Consider the following 24,093-nt stretch of genomic DNA (forward strand, 5'->3'; position numbering starts at 1 on the left):
GCACAATGGAACAACACAAAATTGAACTCGGTTCAACAAAAATAAAAGAGAGAGAGAGAACACCATCTTTGCTGAGGGTCAGACTCCTGGTGGTCTGAAGATGTTCCAGGTTCTTGTGGTCTGTGTAAAACATGATGCTACCACTCTGTAGATGTTACCTGGACTGCTAACAGTTCCTAAACCAAAATGTCATAAGTGCACTCTGAGTGGGGAGCAGCTTTTGTGGGTAACAGGATGAGTGAACATGATCCCCAATACCAGCACAGGAAGCACTGGTCTCTATGGTGAAAAGCTGGGCACATACTAGGTTACGGGTACATCTGAACACAGGCTCTAATGCAACAGTGTTGACTTGGCTTATGGTGAGAGATGAAGCCGCTGCTTTTTTTTGTTGTTTTTGAGAAGGGGTGTTAATGGGGCTGCCAGGTACAAACAGCTGCTTATAGAGCTCTCTATAAAAGTTTGTAACTCAAACTACCTTTCATAATAGCAAAAGTAATGATGTCACATGTTAAGAAAACAGAAGAATTGGATCTGCGTCATTCTGTTCCATTTCTGAGTGGCTGGATGTACTGGTAAACAGACTGACTGGCCTCAAGTTGTGATGAATCAAGATGCCAGGACAGCAGTGATGACACACAGCAGATAGACACGCTTTGTGCAGGGAGAGATTTTAATTTATGTGATGTTAAATTAGACATCATTTGAGTACAAATCAGAATGAAATCTTACTCTTGATTCCTCCTATTCTGGTCTGTACTGCATAGGAGGATGGACACCTTGAGGGTACCAACCATTTCCATCTTAGCCAGTGGAACAGAATGTACAGGCCCTTGAAGCCTCCAGGAAGACTGCTGCTCCATTCAGCTTTGAGCATCTTGGTATGATCTCCAGTGTGCACTGGTGAAATCACTGAGAAGAAACAGCACAGCCTCAGCAAACATTTAACCTGGAAACATCAACAAAAGCATAAAGGAAAGTGAAATAAATTGCCCCCAGATACGGGCTCCAGCCATCTCCCAAGCATTCAGCATATAGTCCATCATCTGAGCATTTGTACAAGGGGACTGGAAGGGATCAAACTAAAGGGACGTGCCCCACGCACCTTGTCACACGTAGGTCCCTCCCAAACATCCTCAGTGATCCTCTTCGCAAGTAATTTCCCCTCAGAATGGCTTTGCTGTTAAAAGTCCTTGCTATTGCCTAGTTTAATTCACCTGGAGTCTGCATGATCTCAGCTAATCCTGTGGGTGTTGGTGGATAAAAGTAGCTGATCCTCCTCAGTACCAAGTATACAGAACAGTATCAAAACACCTGAATGGAACCCAGTGGGTGCATCTACATGAGATGCTATATCGCTGTACGACGAGATGTCACTGTAGCTCACTGCTACTGTGCAGAAGTGCTGGCATCACAGTTTATGCCAGTTGACGCTATGTCACCACAGCAACGAGTTACAGTGACGTAGCTCATTGTACAGAGTAGGAGTTTTGATGGGACGGGTGCCCAAGAAGGGTGGCTGTGCCTAAAGGAAACGATCCTTTGGGCACAAAGCAAGACGATCCCCGAGCGAGGCAAAAGAGGGAAAGGGGCCAGGAGGCTTCCATGGCTGACCAGAGAAATCCAGGGCAGCCTAAGGGCCAAAAGGGGAGCACATAAAAAGTGGAAACAGGGTGAGATCACTAAAGATGAATATACCTCCTCTGCTCGTGCTTGTAGGGAGGCAGTTAGGCGGGCCAAAGCTACCATGGAGCTGAGGATGGCAACCCAAGTAAAGGACAACAAGAAATTGTTTTTTAGATATATAGGGAGTAAAAGGAAGGCCCAGGGAGGAATAGGACCGCTGCTAAATGGGCAGAAGCAATTGGTGACAGATAGGGGGGACAAGGCTGAACTCCTCAACGAGTTCTTTGCCTCAGTGTTCCTAAGCGAGGGGCACGACAAGTCTCTCACTGGGGTTGTAGAGAGGCAGCAGCAAGGCGCCAGACTTCCATGTGTAGATCCTGAGGTGGTGCAGAGTCACTTGGAAGAACTGGATGCCTTTAAGTCGGCAGGCCCGGACGGGCTCCATCCGAGGGTGCTGAAGGCACTGGCCGACGTCATTGCAGAGCCACTGGCGGGAATATTCGAATGCTCGTGGCGCACAGGCCAAGTCCCGGAGGACTGGAAAAGGGCTAACGTGGTCCCCATTTTCAAAAAGGGGAGGAAGGAGGACCCGGGCAACTATAGGCCGGTCAGTCTCACCTCCATCCTTGGTAAAGTATTTGAAAAAATTATCAAGGCTCACATTTGTGAGAGCCCGGCAGGACAGATTATGCTGAGGGGAAACCAGCATGGGTTTGTGGCGGGCAGATCGTGCCTGACCAACCTAGTCTCTTTCTATGACCATGTTACAAAACGCCTGGACACAGGAGGAGGGGTGGATGTCGTATACTTGGACTTCAGGAAGGCCTTCGATACGGTATCCCACCCCATACTGGTGAACAAGCTAAGAGGCTGTGATGTGGATGACTGCACAGTCCAGTGGGTGGCGAATTGGCTAGAGGGTCACACCCAAAGAGTCGTGGTAGATGGGTCGGTCTCGACCTGGAAGGGTGTGGGCAGTGGGGTCCTGCAGGGTTCGGTCCTTGGACCGATACTCTTTAATGTCTTCATCAGCGACTTGGACGTGGGAGTGAAATGTACTCTGTCTAAGTTTGCAGATGACACAAAGCTATGGGGAGAAGTGGACACGCCGGAGGGCAGGGAACAGCTGCAGGCAGACCTGGATAGGCTGGACAAGTGGGCAGAAATCAACAGGATGCAGTTCAACAAGGAGAAATGCAAAGTGCTGCACCTAGGGAGGAAAAATGTCCAGCACACCTACAGCCTAGGGAATGACCTGCTGGGTGGCACAGAGGTGGAAAGGGATCTTGGAGTCCTAGTGGACTCCAAGTTGAACATGAGCCGGCAGTGTGACGAAGCCATCAGAAAAGCCAATGGCACTTTATCGTGCATCAGCAGATGCATGACAAATAGGTCCAGGGAGGTGATACTTCCCCTCTATAGGGCGTTGGTCAGACCGCAGTTGGAGTACTGCGTGCAATTCTGGGCGCCACACTTCAAGAAGGATGCGGATAACCTGGAGAAGGTACAGCGAAGAGCAACTCGTATGGTCAAGGGCCTGCAGACCAAGCCCTACGAGGAGAGACTAGAGAAACTGGACCTTTTCAGCCTCCGCAAGAGAAGGTTGAGAGGCGACCTTGTGGCTGCCTATAAGTTCATCACGGGGGCACAGAAGGGAATTGGTGAGGATTTATTCACCAAGGCGCCCCCGGGGGTTACAAGAAACAATGGCCACAAGCTAGCAGACAGCAGATTTAGACTGGACATTAGGAAGAACTTCTTCACAGTTCGAGTGGCCAAGGTCTGGAACGGGCTCCCAAGGGAGGTGGTGCTCTCCCCTACCCTGGGGGTCTTCAAGAGGAGGTTAGACGAGTATCTAGCTGGGGTCATCTAGACCCAGCACTCTTTCCTGCTTATGCAGGGGGTCGGACTTGATGATCTATTGAGGTCCCTTCCGACCCTAACATCTATGAATCTATGTACGGCAGTGTAGCATCTCATGCAGACGCATCTACTGAGTTCCATTCAGGTGTTTTAATACTGGATGATTTAGTGCAGTAGCATGGGAAAAAATCTGTGTGGCATCGGGACTGTGCGGTAATGCTAATTACTGCACAGTCATTTAGTAATTGCATGACTAAATTGCACACTAAATGCAAAATATACTAAATAATTTAGTAATTAATAATTTACTAAATATACTAAATAATTTAGTAATTGCACACTAAATGACTGTGTAGTAACAACTGTACAGTCTGGAGCATGTGTAGATGCACCCAGTCTGTTGTTAATTCCATCATGCTTACAGAGATTGTATTTGCATTTGTTTCGAAAAATACACACAGACCTCATTCAACGAGTTACAACTCGGAGTGCTGTTTCGTGTCCTTAAGTTTTTCCTTGATTTTTTCAGGCAAGACTCTGGTCCAAAACTCCACTCTGTTCTCTTTCAGCTTCTTTGCTCTCTTCTGCTTCAAGTTCAGTTCCAGGTACTCTTCATCCAGATTGTACACTGGCCATTCCACCAGACCTTCACTGTTAGGATTCCTATGCACAACATAATGAAGACATGCCAGGAAAGACTGGTGATGGGATAGAGAGCAGGATCTCTTTAGCCCCCCCAGTTTCAGTGTAGACCAGACTGGTAAAGCCATTTCTTCAGACAGCTGTTCATTACCACAAATTTTAGCTTGGGCAGAGCACAAAGACTTCCATGGCACAACAGCCATCAGGAGAGTAGGTATACTGGGAGAAGGCAATGTCATCTGATGGTTGGGGCACCAACTCGGGCAGCAAGAAACTCAAATTGCCTTCCCAGTTCTGCCCCGGACCTGCCACATGACCTTGAGCAAGTCACTTCACCTCTCTATGCCCAGATTCCCCACAAATAGCTAAGTGGTAATGACCCTCCTTCTTAAAACCTGTTCCTGACTACCAAAGCCTTCAATGTGGTCTTGATTCACTGGGATGCATTAGTGAGGCTTTTTATTACTGACAAAGCAAACTGTGCTTGCCATGCTGCACCTGTTATGTGATTAAGCAGAGAAAATGAGTCGGAGTTATCAATCCAACAGCTTTTCAAACATGGAGTGGTCTGCACAACTGAGCTACCCAAGTGGCTACAGATTCAAATAAGCAAATACACTACTTGGAAAAAAAGAGTATTGAATCTTACCCATTTCGTGCAAAATTAGCCCAATATTTCATTACTGTTCTGCTGAGATGTTTCTCCTCCTCTGTAGCGACTCTGAAAACTAGAAATATCAAAGTACACAATTCTGCATGATGGGAACAGAATATAGGTGCATGCACCAACTACAGCTAACTTCTGAATGCTGCTGTTTTATAGGCCATCCATCAAATGCATAGTTACATAAAATATACTTGTCTGCAATCGGCAGGAGATTCAACTGCCCTCAATTGCTGAATTCAAAGGAAGGATAAGGAAAATAAATATATGGTGTTGGGTTGGGACTGGAACAAGAGGAATGGTGGATTTCCAGTATCCACCTCTGCCAAATATGACCATTCTTATTTCACTGAATCAAACAGAATAGTCTGCTACATCTACTTGTTCAAACCCACTAATATAGCATCTACCTATCATCCTAGGATAACAAAGGCATAACTTAAACTGCCAGCTGCATAAGAACAATAAATGTGATATATACTACTAAGGATTCCTTACCAGATGAAATCTCATCAGCAATAAACATGGTTCCAAAGACAAAACTAATTTCATCTCCATGATCTGCTTTTACAAAGTCTGGTTTGAGGTCTGCAATTGAACTTAGAGGATGTTGGAATTCATAAAAATAGACAGGAGAGCCAGAATCTGAAAAAGCCCACAATTAAAAGAAATGATATTTATTTAAGCTAAAACAAGTTCTCCATTTTCAAGTAGAAACTAAAACTATTCTAGCCACATAGTTGGGCACTGGAATTAATAGTTTGTTTGGAGTGTCACCTGAGACATGGTCTCCAAAACAGCGAGACGGATATAGGTAATGTGTCGAGACTCAGATACATTCAAGACTAAATTTTTATTTCTGAAAGTCAAGGGATGTTCACTCCTTTGGCATAATCACATCCCAAAGCACCTGACAAACCTTCAGTCTATAAAATTAATTCTCAGTTAAGATCTAAGTCTGATCATCTCTGGGAGTTGAGAAATAAATTTATTCTTCGTAGTAAGGCAATCTATTTGCCTATCCCCAGAAGAAAGAAAATGAAAAATAAAACCACTCATCAAAACAAACCACGTCTCCTTAACAGAGTTCTAACCCTTCTGCTTTCAAGAAGTAAAGACTAGTACTAATCAGGATGACTGTTACTTCTCACTTTTTCCCTGTACCACCCCCATCTGTCTGGGTTCAAATACTGCCTATTGTGCAAAAATCAGAGTGCAGATCTTTAGGACACAGGCAGTCCTTACATTCAGTGTTTTCTCAGCATGTAGCAGATGGGCTCTTGACTCATGACAGGCTCATGGTAATACTACTATGAAAGATGCTGTAGAGTTCTGTGTACTTTGGCTAATTAAAATGGCATACGCAACATGTGGTATGGGTCTAGATTGGTATATTAAGAAAAATAAATGTTGAGTATATGTTGTTGAGGAAGATCAGCTTATACCCTGCTTGACTGAATTCTCACAAAGCTATAGAGCAATAATTCTCAACCAGGGTGCTGGGACACCTTGGAGAGCCACAAGGTCCTCTAAAGGGTGCTGTAGGAAGTGTGAGATGATAAATGAGGTATGAGGAGATGAGCAAATAAGGGCAGGCTCAGTCTTCAGCTATGAGGAGGTCAGCAGGTAAGGGCAGGCTCAGGCTCTACCTGCCTGGCTGCTCCTTCATCCTCATGGCCTGACCCCTCTGCAAGGAGGTAAGCACTGTAATAAATCAATTAGTGTTTGAAATGGGTTGCCCCTTAATTTACGTGAGGTACGAAGGAGGGCCTTGTGTCTGAGAGGTGCCTTGAGACTGAAAAGGTTGAGAACCACTGCCATAGGAGGTTGGGTGCAAAGATGGTAGCAGACAAGGTTCTCTGGGTGAATCTGATATCTTCTATTAGACCAACTTAAACAGTTGGAAAAATTTTTCTTAGCAAGCTTTTGGGTTTAAAAATCCTTTGTCAGGCTGAGGAAGCATCTGCAGTTGGTGTGTGCTCTTCCTTTCTAAGACAATTTTTTCCAACTATTTAAGTTGGTCTAATAAAATATATCAGATTCACCCAAAGACCCTTGTCTGTCCTTAGACCAACATGGCTACAAACTACACTCCTGTAAGATGGTAGCAGTCCTTACAAGTAGCTATAGTGTTAGCAGGCTTACCAGCTCATTACAACGAGAGAAGAGCTATTTTATGCTACAGAGTTTAGCTAGCAGAATGTATTTCCCTTGTGGCATCAGAATTCCTCGTTTCTCCCAGCAGAGTAATGCCGACTCGATGAGCTACAGAAGGCTTTTTGCTGCCACAGGAAAGATGCCACCAAATGTATGTAGGCAAGCCCATGATTTCTGCCGGCAGACACAGACTATTTCATAGAGGGTGCATCCTAGATGGGGTATCTTGTATACTGGAGCTGCACAGAAGCACTAGAAGCCATAGGCATGGGGACATGATCGGGCATTTCTTTGTGATGGTGGCTCCCTGACAGCAAAAGTCCTTCATTGGACCAATTGTATAGTTGGAAGAGATGTTAGACAAGGTTTTGGGCACAAAGTGCCCTTCCTCAGGTCTGCTCAGTTGGGCCAATGAAAGATATTACTGAAAAAACCCTTGGCTCTCACATATTCCCTGGACCATCTCAGCCACAGTAACACTCTTACACTACAGCAAATGACATGGAAACAAGCCCTAAAAGCAGGGTTGGGCAAAACGTGGCCCACGGGCTGGATGTGGCCTGCCAGGCCATTCTATCTGGCCTGTGGGGCCCCTAAAATTTTAGAAAATTAATATTTATCTGCCCCTGGCCACCTGTCATGCAGCCCTCGTTGGCTTGCCAAAACTCAGTAAGCGGCCCTCTGCCCGAGATAATTGCCCGCCCCTGCCTAAGAGGGATAAATAGAGGGGGAGGAAGTTGAGTATTAACTGGTTCTGCCTCAGCTAAGAGGCCAATTAAGGTAAAGAAATTATTGAAGGAGCTAACGAAACAGTAATGAAAGCCCCAGATAACTCCAGTGGCTGGTTCTGAAGGAGGCGAAGGAAGTACCAGAGAAAGATACAGTAATTAGCAATCCAGGGGAAGGAAGATGGGTGGGCCTATTGCTTATGCCAACATGAATGTGCAGCAACCTGGCCTAGTGCGCTAGGGCTCTGATCTATACTGACAGTCAATTTTACTTTGAGGGTTTATCTATATTATCTACCTTTCCTCTAGAACATATTAAACAGAAGCTCACCTTTGTGATACCTGGAGGATTTAATAGATGGAACTAAGAATACGGCATCTCCCATCAAGTCCAGAAATTGGTCCCGTAGAACAGTCGTGTCATTGGCGTCTCCCAAGTACTCGTGCACTATCAAAGGCACACCTTCAGGTGGCACAGACTGGAAGGCAGGAGGAAGAGAAAACTAACCACAGGGTTGATCAAGGGCTGCAGCAATCAGCAGGACATCATGTCAAACATTGGCTAGCATGGACAACAAGGGACTTTTTGCTTCTTATAAGGACCTGGCAGTCCAGAAGTGATATAGCTCTTAGTAACACCATTGCAGAGGGTCTAGGGGTTATCGGCTTTGTGTTACGTACATGGGAGTAAGTAGATACCTAGGGGTGAAAAATGCACTTAGAATTCCAGCCTCTGTTTTAATTTATCATAATGAAACCAAGACAAAACAGAAGTCCAATCCCTAAGCACTGAGCAAGTTAAAGGGAGATTAATCAGTCTGCTAGTTCCTCACCAAAAGTGGTAGCATATTCTCCAATACTGAAGTTATGGTTTCTCTCTCCAGCCCCTCCTTCAGGCCAGACAAGCCCATTAACTACAGGAAAATATTTAAAATAATCAGTTCCATTTATAACAACACATGCAGGCCCCAAAGCTTCAGCAGGTAAGACATATCACACCACTTAGGTTTACAAACTAATGTACTACGTAGCAAAGGGCCACAGGAGCTGGCATCCAGGATCAGGTCTGTAGTCCAGCGCAGGTTTCTAAGAACGGCCAGAAGGGGTCGGCCATGTTAGTCTGAAACCAGGCAGAAAGTGGGGAAGGGTGGCATCTCAGAGACTAACTGGCTGCGAGAGACATGAGCTTTTGTGGGAAGCAACCTCCTTCATGAGCAAAGTTGCTGACAAAGTAGACTGTTGCCTATGAAAGTTCATGTTTCTCTGAAGGTCTCTGAAGTGCTACCCTGCGCTACCTTCTACCTAACACTGGCCAGAAGCAGATTTTTCAGAGGACGGTGCAAACCCCTGCAGGAAGCTAATGTGAAATAATCTACCTCTGCATTAGGTTTCATCCTGATAAGATTTTGGCTTAAGCACTGAGGTTTAATACCCCTTCCAGAATTGTTGTGAGCATCAGGTATTACAGCTTTGGATGGTCTTGTTTTCCATACGAGGGTCCAAAGCTTTTTGAGTTTTGTCAAGGTCTAGTTGCTAAACTAGAAAGGTTAGTACAAAATACAGCATACATAACACATGCACGGAAAGGGTGTCTTGGGCCCTCACATCTGCAATCACCAGAATCACCACTTCAGGCCCACACGTTCAATTGAGGCATAATCCCTGAAACACCCAGTAACGTGCCATAGGACGGTAAAGGCAGCAGACATGAGGGCACTGCCAGTGCTCCACTACTGCAACAAGAGGGAAGTAGTGGTTAATATATACTCACAACATCCTAAGAAAAGGCCAGTGACTCATATTACAGTGGAGGGTAACCCCCCGCTTCCTTCAGTTCATGACCACATCATTGACAGGAGAATTTCCTTTGTGGCCCCAGATTTGACTATCAGTATGACCCTGAGCAGAAGAGCAAGACCCTTTAACCACGAACTTATGGGGTTTCTAAATAGTCCCCTGTACCAGGTCATCCTTTACTCATGATCTTCATAAAGGTCACGATGAGAGGCAAATGTCTAGATATAAATTCCTTAAGTTCTGATATAGGGTAAATTAAACCATGTCTATGGGAATTCTTGTCATTTATAGGTTTCTCAGCTTTAAGAAACTTAGAGTTCGTGACGGGAAGAGAACTGGAGTGTAAACCTGCTTCTGAAGTTGGATCGCAAACAAAAACATTGATTTCTATGCGTCACTGCTACTGTCTGGGGTAGAGATGCCCTAATGGTTTTATTAGCTAAAAACCAGTACTTTATTTGTTTTACTTTTTGAAATATTCAAAGAAAGGCCAGTGATACAGGGTCTCCCACTGAGACCTCTGAAAGGGTCTGAGCAGCAGGGGACCCCAAACTCTCCAAAAAAGGAGCTGGGCATCGAAGGTCTAGTTGTTTAAGAAAATGTAGGCCACTGAACCCCTCTTTAGAAAACCTTAGATAATATTTGAAGAACTTCTTAAGTGATGATATGACCAGTCCTGCATTCTCCTACTTACCAAATGCCAGGAGAGAAAGCAATGTAGATTGTTAATTTGATTACCAACCTCTTCTAATTTTTAGACACGGCTTTTCTCTACCCTGTTCTCCTCCCAGCAGCAATCTATGCATGGCTCTAGTATCCTTCTGAATGGCAGACCCTTTATAAACGTAAAGTTTTTTCTTGGGAAGGGTAGAAAATCCTGTCAGATGTATGCTAGGTAGCCACAAAAGCATGGACAAATGGGGGCAAGCCTTGAAATATGTCCTGTGGGCTTTAGGTACACAAGAATTGAAGCTCAAATTGTCTGTCTTTCATAGGGAAAGAAAGTGGTACCCTGGTTTAATGCAACAGTTCATGCAGACAGCTGTGCAAAGCTATTAGAAATCTCTTACGTAAGGAATGAACCAGCCGTATTCATGGTTAGTTATTCCTATTATATATGGAACAGCACTGAACTCTTTTGCAGCCATTAGGTCTTCAGGGTTCTTCTGAATAAAAACACCATCTACAACAGCAGGGATAAATGGGATTTCCTGGAAGAGAGAAAAGCAAAAGCATTTCTTTGTCATGCCGTTACTGCTTTCCATGTGGAAGCTTCTACCAAGAAATCAAGCTAATATGATTCATTGTGACAAAAGAAAAGAAGATGCTGGGCCTGATTAAGCACAATGGTAGATGTCATGCCATTACAACTGTTTTCACAGTGGCTGAATTTGACTTGCACAGCACAATCAAGGAATCAGAGCACCTAGAGCGAGGATTTCAAAGCATTTCCTTTGAAGTCTAAGACATAAAAAGCCAAATGTGAAACTGGATTTAACCAGCAAAATTGAAAAAAGACTTAACTTATGCATGTCCAATCCCAGAGCTATCCTTAAATTCACTTTTCTCCGCTGGTAATCACAGTACCTACACGAGGCTATGCTCCACTAACTCACTCAGAAGCTGCCCCTGCCCCTCTGTTAACAGCCACCTGTAGCTACCTGAAATGGACTTATCCCCTATATCACCCCCTACCTTTTGCAGCTGATATTTTAAAATAATTTCTTCCTCAGGCTTCTTCCTCAGGCAGTGAACCATTGCAGCTGAACTCATGGTCTCACAGCCAGATATGTTAGCGACCATCTGCAATTATTCAAACAACGTTAGATCAGCAAACAACTATTAGATTCTGATGCAAATGAACGTGTTATTTGGGGACAGGCTCTGGAATTTGAGTAACCAATGTCTGATGTATATCAGTTTCTTTATAACAACACGCACAGGAAAGTCTAGGATGGGATTTGTAGAAGTGTTTAGGAGATGGCCTGTTTTAAATGGGATTAGTCTTACACAGTGCTTTTAAAAATGCCTCTCATGGTTTAATACATTAGCTGCCTGTGTTTTACAAAGCAGCTCAGATCTGTAATTTAAACCAGAGACTAAATGTCCTTGAAAAATACTAGCTTATTTAAATAAGCAAAGAAACTACAAAGAAAAAAAAATAAATCCAAGAAATTCAGAGCCAAGCCTAGCATTCTGCACTCGTACAACTGAGTATCTTGTGTGATCAATGGCATTACGCATCCCTCTGAATTTCCTGGCTGCTCTTTCTTCTTTGTGTAAGAAACAAAGAATTACTTGACATGCTGTTCTAAAAAATACTGAGACTGGGCCAATACAACAGGATTAGTGAACAATTAAAATATAGCATCCTCCTGTTTCACTGGAACAAAATTATCTCCTGATGCTCAAGAATTCAATGTGGACAGAAAGAGGGTAAAAGAAAAAAAAGGATAATGCATACGGTACTATGTTCTATAGCCAAACAGAATGGGGTGGAATGGAGGAATGTCTCAGAGGAGGAAGAATTCAGTTTTTATCTTAGAAAACAATATGCAAGTTGTGAAGACTAGAATCTGATTTGGGTGGAATAGATTGCAGCATACATCCTATAAAAAAACCTTTGAAAAATCTCATTTAAAAACAAAATATTGACTCAGCTAAAATGAAACAGAACTGACAGGGCAGACTGTGCCCTGCAATGCCAGCATGATTACCAGAGATCCAGGTTTTCTGTTTGCCATGGAAAAATGCAGTAAAACCTGGATCTTCTCCTTTAAAGGAAAAAAATGCGGGAAAAGGTGCATTTTCCCTCACAGGCTGTCAGAGTTTTAGCCTGCAAGGGGCTGGGGGGAGCAGGAGGAGGATGGTCAGGCAGAGGACACGATGCACGTATGTGCGTGTATATATGCACATGGCTGCCAGGCAGCCTGGACAGCAGCTCCCACAGGTAAGTTGGGTGGGGGATTGAGGGCCCCATAGTGAGGGAGGGAGTTGGCAGCGCTGGGGCTGGGGCTGCTGCCCAGCCAAAGCAGTGCATGGGGCTTGGGTCCATGTGCAGCCACAGGGGTTGGGCAAGGAGAAGGACAGAGCCATGGGTGGCTTGTCTGGAGAGAGTGGGTGGGTGGGGGGCTGGCTCCCTGCTGCTGCATGCACTCCTGGTGGGAGCATGGGGAGCACATGCCCCCCAGATTTGGAGTGGGGGTGAGTGCAGGCTGCCCACTGTGGCTTGAGCTCCCCACTCTGCGGCCCGCCCCCCGGGGTCTCCGCAGCCCAGTGGGTGGGAGTTAGCGTGGCAGGACAGAGTAGGGCCAGGCAGGGAAGCTCGGTGCCACCAGTGTGAGCCCCATGCTGCCATGGTGAAGTGCCTCCTGCCCACCCGGCAGCAGCTGGGGTGGTGGCATGGACTTGTGCCTCCCGCTGCTACTGGGTGGGCAGGAGGCACTTCGCCATAAAAGTACTGGGGTTGCAGAGATGGCACCAAGCTTCCCCACTTGGCCCCGCTCTGCTGGGCTGGGTTGGGTCCTGCCCTCTGTGCCACAGAGGCCCCAGGGGGATGGCAGCAGGGCCAGGAGCCTGAGCCCGTATTGGGCAGCCCACATCCGCTCCCACCACGGGCTCTGCTCTGGCCGCAGGAAGGGAGAGCTGGGCACCTTGCTCTGCTCTGCTGCAGCAGCTGCTGCCTCTCGTGGGTGACAGCCAGGGCTCGGGTGCTGCTGTGGGGGGCAAGGGGCTGTGGCCCTGGGTCCCCTGTCCTGTAGCCTTGGCAGCTGAGGGCCCCCTCCAGCATGGCTGAGGGTATGGGGGGCTGTGGGTGGGGAGTGACAGATTTTGGGGGTTTTTTCATCAGAGAATTTGTGATTTTTAACCAGAGAAAACCAGGATCCCTGCTTTAGTAACATAACGAGTAAGAATGGGCATAACATACCTTAGCGATTGCTTCAGGATGCAAACTAAACATGGTAGGAAAGAGTGCAACTCCACTCTCTGAGATGGCTTTGTGGAACAGGCCTTTTGCCAATTGAGACAGAACCTGAAACAGATGAGGGTGGGAGGGGGACAAGGAAAAAGGCTCAAACACTGCATGATGAGTTTACAGTAAAGATGGGAGTGACTGGGTGCAGCCTTTCCTAAAATTTAGAGTAGTTGTTCTGCTTTGGCAGGTCGATTCAGTCTGTTTTCTAGATGCCCGACTGAATGCAATGCAGGGCTGTTACTCATTTTAAAACTCCATTTTAAACTAAAAATAGGAATTTGGTATTAGGGGGAGTTTTCCAACCTATGGTAGTGCCCATGACTGCCCTTGAAGGGAAGGAAGGCCTTGTGACTAAAGCTGTGTCAGGAGGTCTACACCTGGCTCATCTCTCTAGCCTGTGTAAGACCGTGAGCAGGCCACTCAAGCTCATTCGGATTAGAGACATGTCTCTACTGCTCACTTACTGTGCCAGCAGCACCTTGCAGAAACATGCTGTCACCTTAATGCAATGCTGTAGGCAGTTTAATTGACTGTTAAATCAGAGGAGCTAAGTTGCGTGGGCACATTGTTTTCATTTGGTTGTCCCAGCTTGGTTCTACCTGGCATGCTATTCAAGCTGCATAGACACATCCTCAGCTGCCCCAAATGTAAACTGAAAATAATACTCCTGTACTTTAATAAGACAGTGTGAGCATAGCCTAGGTAAAGTCTCCCGAGCAGTCTGGCTGGGAAATAGCACAGAAACTCAAAACCTACAAGAGCAGAAACGCTGATTCCTCCTGCAGACTCTCCAAATATAGTGACAGACCCTGGATCTCCTCCAAAATGTTCAATGTTCTCTTGAATCCAGTGTAGAGCTGCTACTTGATCCAAAAAACCCCAGTTGCCACGTGCATGTTCATCACCCGTACTGAAAGCAAGAAGAACTCATTACATCAATTCTGCTATTGGTATATACAGGGTTCTAACAGTGCACAACAACAACAAAATAATCATGTACATTGTTAAAAATACATTTGTTTCTAATTCATACCTCTGTGGAATGGGCAAAATCAATCCTGGGTAAATCCACTGACCCACATTAACAACAAACACAAGTCAAGTCAGTCCCAAGGCCACTGAAGCTCTTCAGATGTCCCTGCTATCAGATCTACGTCATCAGCACAGCACAGCACAGCACAGCACAGCACAGCAGTTTGTTGATCTTCTGCCATCCAACTGATACAGTTCCTGTGAAATTCTCTAAGGCATCTAATATGATTTGTTCAAGGAAGAGGTTGAAAAGGCATAGTGAAATCAGGCAACCTTGGCGCACTCCTACTGACGTCGCAAGCTATTTGACGATGTTGTTGTCGATCAGTACTCCACTATTTGCACTGCTGTAAAGTTCTTCTATTAGTGTTAGCAAGAACCTTTTGATGTTATGCTTCTTCATCATGAGCCAAAGTGCTTTGTGCCACACCCTGTCAAAAGCTTTCTTGAAGTCTCTGAAGTTATGGTGACGTGTTTTGTGATGATCACGCTACTTTTCATACAGTACTTGGATGTTGAAGATTTACTCTGTGGTACGTTTCCCTTCTGAGAACCCATCTTGCTCTTCCATCAGCATGGTCTCTACTTGAAGCTTGAGTCTGCTCAATATTATTCTTAGAAGTACTTTGCTTGGATGGCTGATCAAACCGACAGTGCAGTAGTTTGTGCATCGGTGGAGATTCCCCTTTTTAGGAAAGGGAATGATGACTGACTGTCCACTGGGTTGGCCAAGTTTTTTCCCTCCATATCACATTACAAATTTTGTGAAGCGTGCTTGTTATGTTGTCACCTGTTTTCAAGAGTTTTGCAGGTATGTTATCTACTCCAGGTGCTTTCCCATTTTTCAGGCTTTTTCTACTTCTCTTGAGCTGTCTGGGTCTTCCTCTTCAGTGCTTTCCAGGTCCTCCTTCTTCTAGTTGGTCAAGAAGATCGGGCCCCATTTGGATGTTGTAGTTGTAGAGTTCCTCTGTGTACTTTGCCCATCTCTTGTGTATTGAATTGTTTTCAGTAAGCAATTTTCCATTCTCATCTTCTTTGTTCTTGCCTGGTGCATTTTAGTTATCTTCTTCAGGGTCTGAAATGCTTTCTCGCTGCTGTTGTTCTCAAAACCGTTTTAAATTTCTTCACACCTGTTTAGAATCCAGTCTTCTTTCACCTTTCTTATTTTATTTCTTACATTCCTGTTTACTTCCCTGTAATTGAGACTGCCAAATTCTGAATCAAAACATTTAGCTTTCAGGGCTTGTCATGCATCACACAGGAATGTTTCAAAAAGCTTGCCCCATTTGTAGTCTGGCTGTTGGCTGTGGGCTTCCATGCAGTCATGGTGATGAACACAGAGATGGTAATGCCCAGAAATACTGAGTTTAGAAGGTCTTAGCACTCTTATTAAAGGGATTCTCTGAAGAGACAGGAGGCAGCAAGGCCACATATTCAGTGGACAGTATGGATGTTGAAGATCAGCAAATTAAAGGCAATCAGGAAGCTGTCCGAAGCATCTCCAAAGATATAAGCTGTTTCAGCAGAGAGGAATTGCTAAATTTGCTATAGATTTAAAGTCTTTAGAGTAATTCAAATAGCTCCCAAAATTTGTCAAATAACCCAGCTGGGTAAAGCACACTGCTGAGCATAAATATCCCATGAACAACTATGAGTACAGGTAGAGATACTTGAGAGAATGAACATACAAGGAAAACATGATCTTGTGCGTCACACCAGTTATGAGGGTTTGGACTGAAAGTAGGGTCACTGAAGAAGCAAGCAAGTACAACAGAATTTGTTTTTGTTAAATATTTAGAGAAAATGGCAGATCACTGCTCATATTATTGATTTCTTTATGCAAATCACTAAAATATTTCAGCAATTATTTTAATGCACGTATATACTAAAAGTGGATATGATGATTTGACTTGGTAAGGAAACTTACCTGAAGAATCCAGTAATACCTAGCCTATACTGAATGGCTACTACCACCACATCCTCATAGGCAGATAATGCTGACCCATCATACAACCAAGCTCCACCGATCAATAAAGATCCTCCATGAATCCACATCATAACCTGAAAAAACAAAACCATAAAAGGTTTTCCATGAAAAGGTGCATTTGAAAGCTGTTTGTTAGCCAGTGCTGGAGAATAAAATCCATCCAGCAGGCAAAACAAGAGCAGAGACAGGGCAAATCTCCTTGGCAAAAAGCACCCCTTCTTCAGGTATATGAATACTTTCATAAATGTGGGCTACCTTGAGCTAATTTGTATGATTTAAACCAACAAAATACAGAGAGATTAATGACATGAATAGAGGCATAATACAATGGAAGGAGGGACTTGTGACTTCTTGTCCTGGCCCTCATACAAATCCTCTTTATGTGTCTTGAGCAACCCATTCTTCTGCTTGATCATGATCATTGAAGTAGAGCTAAAAATGAATAGGTAACTGATCCTCATATCTTTATTTCAATGAGCTGTAGAAGTGCAAAGGGTTATTACCTGAGTGGATATGGGAAGACTTTTTAAGGGCATTACCCATGAACCTGTATTAACTTAGGTACTGCTTGCAATTATGCATTTCCAAAAGCAAAACATATTTTCCCTGATCCTAATTTCTAGTTCAAGGAAAAATAAAAGTAAGGACATGTAAAACTGTTGGAGTAGATGTAGGCATCTTTCTTTACCTCTACAGACCTATACTTTCAGACCACTTTGCTACCCCATTACACGAAATGACCTTGAGGACCTTTATGCTATTCTACTTTTCAGTGGCTTTAATGTTGGTTTCAATGAGTGCTTCTAGCCCTACAGATTGAGGTGCTATATATCTTGACTTGGTTGCTGCATAGTACTATCCAATTAAATCTCCAGACAAGTTGTAAGGATTCTTCAAGAGCATGGAAACAAACCTGCAGCAGTTCTGCTTACCGGTAACTTGGCCTTGTTATTGGAAGGGGCAGGGCTGTAAATATTCAGATACAAGCAGTCTTCAGAAATTGTAAAGTTAAAATGTTCCATTTTAAAAAATTCTTCAAATTCTTCCAGCCACAACTGGTCTTGCAAGCATCTGAAAGGTCAGAACAAGATTTAGAGGTTTTTCCAATGGAGAATTTCATACATTTCATAACAGAACAGATAAATTCACATATTATTTTAAGATATTTGAAAAAAACCCCACAAAATACCTGGATTTTTTTTTATTTATTTACAGGTTTAGTTAGAACTATAGGGCTGAAAGATACCTCAAGAGAACCTTCAGTTTAACCCCTTGCTCTAAATTTGAGACTCCAGAGAGATTTGAACTTGGTTCTGCTTTACAAGACCAAAACTAACCTCTGAGTAAAGAGGAACTTCCAGAGAGTAGTCTTGATTCATGGGAAAACACAGACTGTCACTTCAGCATTAATTTCATTATCTAAATTATTTTTCCTGGGAAAACAGAACAATCTACTGCCCTCACAGGGACTTTTCTTTCATCACAGTGTACAGTCTTGGGGAAACGGATGTTTTGTGCTAGTTCACATTTATTAGCTTCCTAAGTGCTAACAGAAGCTCAGGTCTACACAGTGATTTTTTTTCTATTAAGGAATTTCACACTAAGACCTAATGCAGCAAAGGCGTGTATGCTTAACTTCACTACCTTGAATCATCTTGATTCTCCATCCTACTGTGCACTGGTGAGGCCTCACCTGGAGTACTGAGCCTAGTTTTGGACCCCACACATCAAAAAAGGTATAGACAGGTTGGGAAGAGTCCAGCAGGAAGTAACAAAAGTGCTAGATGCCTTGGAAGCATGACTTAGAAGGAAAGACTAAAAGAAGTAGGAATATTTAGTCTGGAGATGAGAAGACAGAGGGGATTTGACAACAGGCTTCAAATACCTGAAGGGTGACTATAGAGGATAGAAATGGACTTTTCTTTGTGCCAGTACAAGAGGAGCAATGGCCTCAAACTGCAGCAGAGGAAATTTGGGTTGTAACAGGGAGCCAAACATGCAGAAAGAAGGGCAGAATGGCACCTTAGACTAGTGATCCTCAACCACAGTGCCAGGACATCCTGGGGGTGCTGGGAGGGGACAAGTGTAGGCTCAGGCTCCTCCCTGCCTGGCGCTGCCCTGCCCTGCCCCACTCCTCTGCAGGGAGGCAGGCAGTGAAATAGTTCATTACAGCGGTTCTTAACTCTTTTAGATTCAAGGCAACCGTTGACTCAAGGCACCCCTCTATCATTTCCAAAAACTAACTAAATCAGAAAGGCAACAACTTACTTGAGAAGCCATAATGAAGTTTCATAGCACAGCTTATTGCATAGCATATGCAGTTTCATAGCATCTGACAAAGCAAGCGACTGCTTATGAAAACTTGTCTCTCTCTGAGTTAGTCTATAACAGTTCTTTTCCTCAGCATGACACCTCACTCCAGACCCACAGCCCCATGGCCTTGCCAGTACCCCTCACCCCAAACCTGCAGCCCCCAAACCCTCCCCAGGTGCCCCAGGGCCTGGGCCCTCAGCCCCCTGTTCCCTTCCCTGCCCAGCACTGCTGAGTCCTGGGTGCTGCCCACAGGAGGCTGCTGCAACTGGAGCAGAGCGTGGAGCCTGGCTCCCACCCGCCATCCCTCCCCCCTGCAGGCGGCACAGCCAGACCAGAGTTGCTTGGGAGGGGGAAGACGTGGGCTGCCCACTGCAGGCTTGGGACTCCCTGCCCTGCTTTCTTCCGCTGGGGACCTCCGTGGCACAACAGGCAGGACCTGGCGCAGAAGGCTGGGAAGGCTCAGTGCTGCCGCTGCCACCAGGAGCCCCACACCAGCTGCACCACCATAGCAAAGTGCCCCCTGCCCACTCAGCAGCAGTAGCAGTGGTGGTGTGGCGTTGTATCCCCCATTGCTACTAGGTGAGCAGGGGGTGCCTTGCCATGGCGGCGTGGCTGGCATGGGGGTCCTGGAAGCAGTGGCACTGAGCTTCCCTGCCCTGTTCTGTTGTGGAGACCTCAGGGAAGGGCAACAAGGTGGGGAGCACCAAGCCTGAAGTGGGCAGCCAGCATCCTCCCCTTGCCTGAACACCAATCTGGGGGGCACGTACTCCCCCATTTCTCCCTCCCCAGGCTTGCATGCAGCAGTGAAGAGGCAGCCCCCCGCCCAGACAAGTCACCTGTGGCTCCACTCTGCTCCCCCAGCCTGCATTCTCACCCCGGCCCCCATGCACCAGCTCAGCCAGTCAGCACTCCCAGCCCCAGCCATGTCCCACTCCCTCCTTTATCATGGAGGCTTCAATCTGCCCTCCCCTCACAGTTCTACCTGGAGGGAACGGTGGGAGTTGCTTTTTATGCTGCCTGGATGCCACATGCATGTATGCACGTGCACATGCACATAACACCCCCTGCCTGATCGCCCCCCTTCCACTCCCACCAACTGCAAACAGCCCCTTGCAGGCAGGAACTCTGCTTTTTTCTCCTTTAAAGGAGAAAATCCATGTTTTTCTGCATTATTCTGCAATGAACGGACAATCCAGATCCCTGTGTGATTGGTCAACACTGTCGAGTGACTTTGCAACCTCCTTTTTATCACTGTGACCCCAAATGGGGTTGTGACTCCAAGGTTGGGGTTGCTGGTCTATAAGGTGCCAGTCTACTCTGGCTTCTGCCTGACTTCAGACTAACACAGCTAAATAATTCTCTCTTTCTGCTTATATGTGTACAAGTTTGCAAGATCGGGGTTAAAAGATCGTGTCTATTGAAATAAAGAGAGGTTCAGGGTTTCACTGACATCCTTACTCATCCCAACACTCTCAACCCCCACATTGATTAGCTATCTCAGATGAACTAGTAGTCTCCCTGCTCTGGGTATCATGTAAAGGCATTGTGTTTCCACCTCCTGTATGTTCCTCAGTTAGTTTCCCTAGGATTATCAAACCTTTTAAGACAAGCAGGTCACGGAGTTTAGTATAAGAGCTGGAAGAATCCATGATTGCTGCACCCTTGTTAATCAAACAATTGCAGTATTTCTACCTTCAGGACCATTTCCAAACCTCCCTTTATGGTGGAAACATTCAAAGGAACTGAAAGCTCTAGACAAGCTCCTTTTTCCAGAACAGGGTGGGGTGGGGGAGTAAGACAATCCAGTTGATTAAATTCAGTTATTTTTTTTTAAAGTGCAAAGACATCACACAGCTAGAATACAGGGTTCTTACATTGGTGGAAAAGAAGTCGCATCTCGCACACCGTGCCATGGTTCCACTTGCTGGGGTGGGGAAAATCTCAGAGAACCTACAGGCGGTTTTGCAAAAGGTATCCCCAGAAATACCTGCGTACGTCTGTCAATTCCTTTGACAGCAACCTCTTTTCCTCGGAGTCTCCCATATTTGGTAACTACTTCCGGCCTTTCAACTTCTTGCCCTGCGTAATATAAGTTATAGATGAGCAAATTCTAAATAACTAGACAAATTAATGGCCTGATCCAGTTAAAGCAATGGGACCCCCTTGGTTGATGCCAAGCTACATCTGCCATTTTTATTTTTCCTTAAGGATTTCCATTGCTTTGATGACTCAAAGTAAGTGTAGACATCAGAGACATGGATTTCTTCCACTGCACTGTACTTTCCTCCCGACTGTTTCTCTTTTCCTAGCAATTAGATTTTCCAAGCTATAGGGACTATAAGAGCAACACAGACTTGGATCCTGTGGTCCAATCCAGAGACAGGCCGAAGCTGAAACCCCACGTTCAAACATCTCCCTGGATCTGGAACATTTGAAATCTGGATCCAACAAGAATTTTTGGTTTATACTTATGGCTACAGGCTGGATGTGAGAAAAGCCTGGAGTGCCATTATGATCCTAGCGAGGGTTATAGTCAGCCCCACCTCAAGGCATGCTGGCACACACCATAAATACCAATGTCCAAGGCAGCCTGATAAGCTCCCCTCTGGCCATGACAGCTGTACTCTGCAGAATGCATGTGAAGCAACAGCATTTCACAGCTCTACCCACACACTCCCCAGGTTGTCAGCAGAGAAGCAGCTTTCCTTTTTCCCCCTTGTGGTAAGAGTCTGCTCTGAAATACAGGAATGACAGCATTTTTGGCACCTCCTTCAGGTTTGCGGTGCTGTAGAAACACAGCAAAACCTACTGTCAGGCTTGGACAAATGGCTGACTAGGTTAAAATTGTTTTTTTTTTTTAAAGTGTGCAAGTGAAAGAATGTAAGAAAGAGGCGTGAAAAGCTTTTGTACGCAAGTGAAATTCCACTGGATTAGTAGATTCATTTCTACCCGGAGTCATTGGAAGGACAGCGAGTATAGATTTGGTCCGAGATATCTATGTGGGAATAACAGCTAGGTAAAAGCTGAAATATATTTGTCTATTTACCCTCAGAGCTAGTTGCATTTGGAGTCATTTTTATACATAAACATAAAGGCTCCAGGAGATTTCGACAGTGACCAAGATATTTCCAATTTTATATTAGGGAGATTTTTTTCCCCAAAAATATTTTAATTTTTTTTTTTTTATAGTTGTTAAAAGTAATGCTGCATTTCAGAAAACCAGGTGATACAAAAGGTCACAAACTGCATGAAACCCTGCTTCTGTAACAGGGAAGGCAAGGTAGACTTATAAATTAACAGAATCAGATTTAGTAAGTCTTCATAAGCAACAGATTACATCATCAGGTGCTAATGAAGTAAACCGTTGCTTACAAAAGCTCGTGCATCTCTGATTTAGTCTATAAGGAGCAATTCTACTCTGCCTTCTGCCTGACTTTGGACCAACATGGCTAACTATCTCTCTCTAATGGTGGGAGGGATCAATTTTTGAGAACACCACCCTGTGTAAGGGAGGATCTGCAAACTCTGTCACCAGTCATCTGGGGAAGAAATAAAATAAGATGGGGTTTGGGGGTAAAAAAAGAAATGTGGTCCTGACAAACGGTTAAGTGAGTGACAGATGGACTCCCCCACTCTGTTTGCCCCTAGAGCAAGACTTACCTTTAGCTTGAGTTGTGATCAACCATGCTGCCCAGACCAGAACCCAAAGCAGGGGAACCTTGCCATGAGATGACATTTTCTTCTCTCTGCTTGAATGCTTTGCTGGTTTCCTTGCATTAACTGCTGAAAAAAACCCAACCCAGACAGACATAAAGGTTGTCAGTTCAGGGAGGCCCAGCTAACATTCTCTTTCAAACACACCCTTGGGTAGAAACGCCTTGAAGTCTGTGTTTAAAACCGAGTTTGGACTCACATTCTTACTGCAAACAAGATAGTAATTTGATGCCAAGGGTTGGCCAAGTTGAACTTTGACCACCTTCCCCTCCCTCCCTCCCCTTTTGCCCCACATGGAGTGTCACACCCAGTCTCAGGTTTCTCCTGCCAGCAATGGGAGCAGGGTGTGTGGCCGCAGGAAATGTGGTAACAGCACAAATTCTCTGCAGTGAGGAAACAAGAAAAATCTGATCAACTGGGCTGCTGCCCTGGGGATAAATTTCAAGAAACAGAAGAAAAACAGTCACAACAAAAACTTAAGAGAGCATGTGGCATTATCACTCAGGTTATATGCTTAAAAAAAAAAAAAAAATCAATTTACCTCGCCTGGCTTTGGATATGCTACTGGATACAGTGCCTTCTCCTGAAATCCCACTGATTTAAATGGAGCCGGCTCACAGGAAAGTTAAACAGAAATAGCAGTTCAAGCTTGGTAGGCGATTACGGTAGGAAATGACAGCATCTTTACCAAGTGACTCAATACTTCAAGGAAAATTTCCCAACACAACATGGGCCAATCAAAAGCAAGGGCTGATTGAAGTTGTGCCAGAAGTTGTGGTTATAACTGTTAAAAATATGTTTGCTTATGCATCTACAAGCATTAAGGGGACCTTTCCGAGGCCGACAGTCTGTGAAGTCCAGCGTGTGGTCTGCCTGAAGTTACTGTCTGTGTGTTGGGGAGAAGGAGGATACCAGGCCACCTCGGGTCTAGAGAAGAATGGCATACTACAGTACTCGCAGCACAGTGGGGCTGAATACAATTGTTTTACAGCCCACCCGTTGGTTTCTTTTTAACACCGCATACCTGTAAGAAGCCAGTGTCCCATCACTGCCTGCTGCTCTCCGCCCCGATGCAGCGTGGGAATGCTGTACTCAGTGCTAGTCTGGCAGGATGTCGAGGTTACATTCCTTCACAAAACACTAGCTAGGGCACAGCTAGGTGGCAGGTGTACCATCATAGTAACTTTTGGGCATCTTGTACAAGTGTGTGTCCAGTGGGGGCTTGATACCAGCCATGGTGGAAAGCTGGCTCTGCCTCCAAGGCTCTGATTTTCAGGGACAAGCCCATGAAAACTGAGCAGAGATGGTAGGATATCCCAGCACACTTCCTACAGCAAGGCCTTTGATCCAGAAGACCAAGACACAATGAGGACAGCAGCTGCTGCAGGGCCACAGAAGGCTGGGATCAGTTTCGGCATGTGGCCCTGCAGACTCCTGGCCAGCGACTGAGGGACCTAGTGGGCTGGTGCATGTGACAGGACCATACAGAGCCACAGCTGTGAGGGTGGGAGCTGGAAGCAGCAGTGCTAAGGAGCTGAGATAGGGGCCAAATGTAGGGTCAGACGAGACTCAGCAGAGAAGTCTGGGCCAGAAC

At 45.2% G+C, this 24,093-nt stretch overlaps 1 protein-coding gene across 3 annotated transcripts; it reads right to left on the reverse strand.

Annotated features, from left to right (window-relative positions):
- Positions 1-655: 655 nt before the first annotated feature.
- Positions 656-23,799, reverse strand: LOC102564001 (fatty acyl-CoA hydrolase precursor, medium chain). 3 transcript variants are annotated; one of them, XM_019492949.2, is made up of 15 exons: positions 23,041-23,799; positions 22,446-22,568; positions 20,660-20,864; positions 17,405-17,543; positions 16,413-16,546; positions 14,210-14,363; positions 13,406-13,510; positions 11,173-11,280; positions 10,548-10,688; positions 8,514-8,594; positions 8,012-8,159; positions 5,294-5,440; positions 4,781-4,859; positions 3,953-4,152; positions 656-949 (listed from the first exon to the last, which is right to left on the reverse strand). In XM_019492949.2, the coding sequence occupies exons 2-14, from the start codon at positions 22,519-22,521 to the stop codon at positions 3,966-3,968; spliced, it is 1,704 nt and encodes a 567-aa protein (XP_019348494.2). In that variant the 5' UTR covers positions 22,522-22,568; positions 23,041-23,799; the 3' UTR covers positions 656-949; positions 3,953-3,965. The 3 variants fall into 3 exon arrangements, with proteins under 3 accessions (XP_019348494.2, XP_059569857.1, XP_014451088.2); XM_059713874.1 differs by lacking the exon at positions 23,041-23,799 and having other exon boundaries at positions 656-912; positions 22,446-22,718; XM_014595602.3 differs by lacking the exon at positions 23,041-23,799 and having other exon boundaries at positions 22,446-22,718.
- Positions 23,800-24,093: the final 294 nt, after the last annotated feature.

Source organism: Alligator mississippiensis, chromosome 10 (assembly GCF_030867095.1).
Source record: "Alligator mississippiensis isolate rAllMis1 chromosome 10, rAllMis1, whole genome shotgun sequence".
Lineage (NCBI taxonomy): Eukaryota > Metazoa > Chordata > Crocodylia > Alligatoridae > Alligator > Alligator mississippiensis.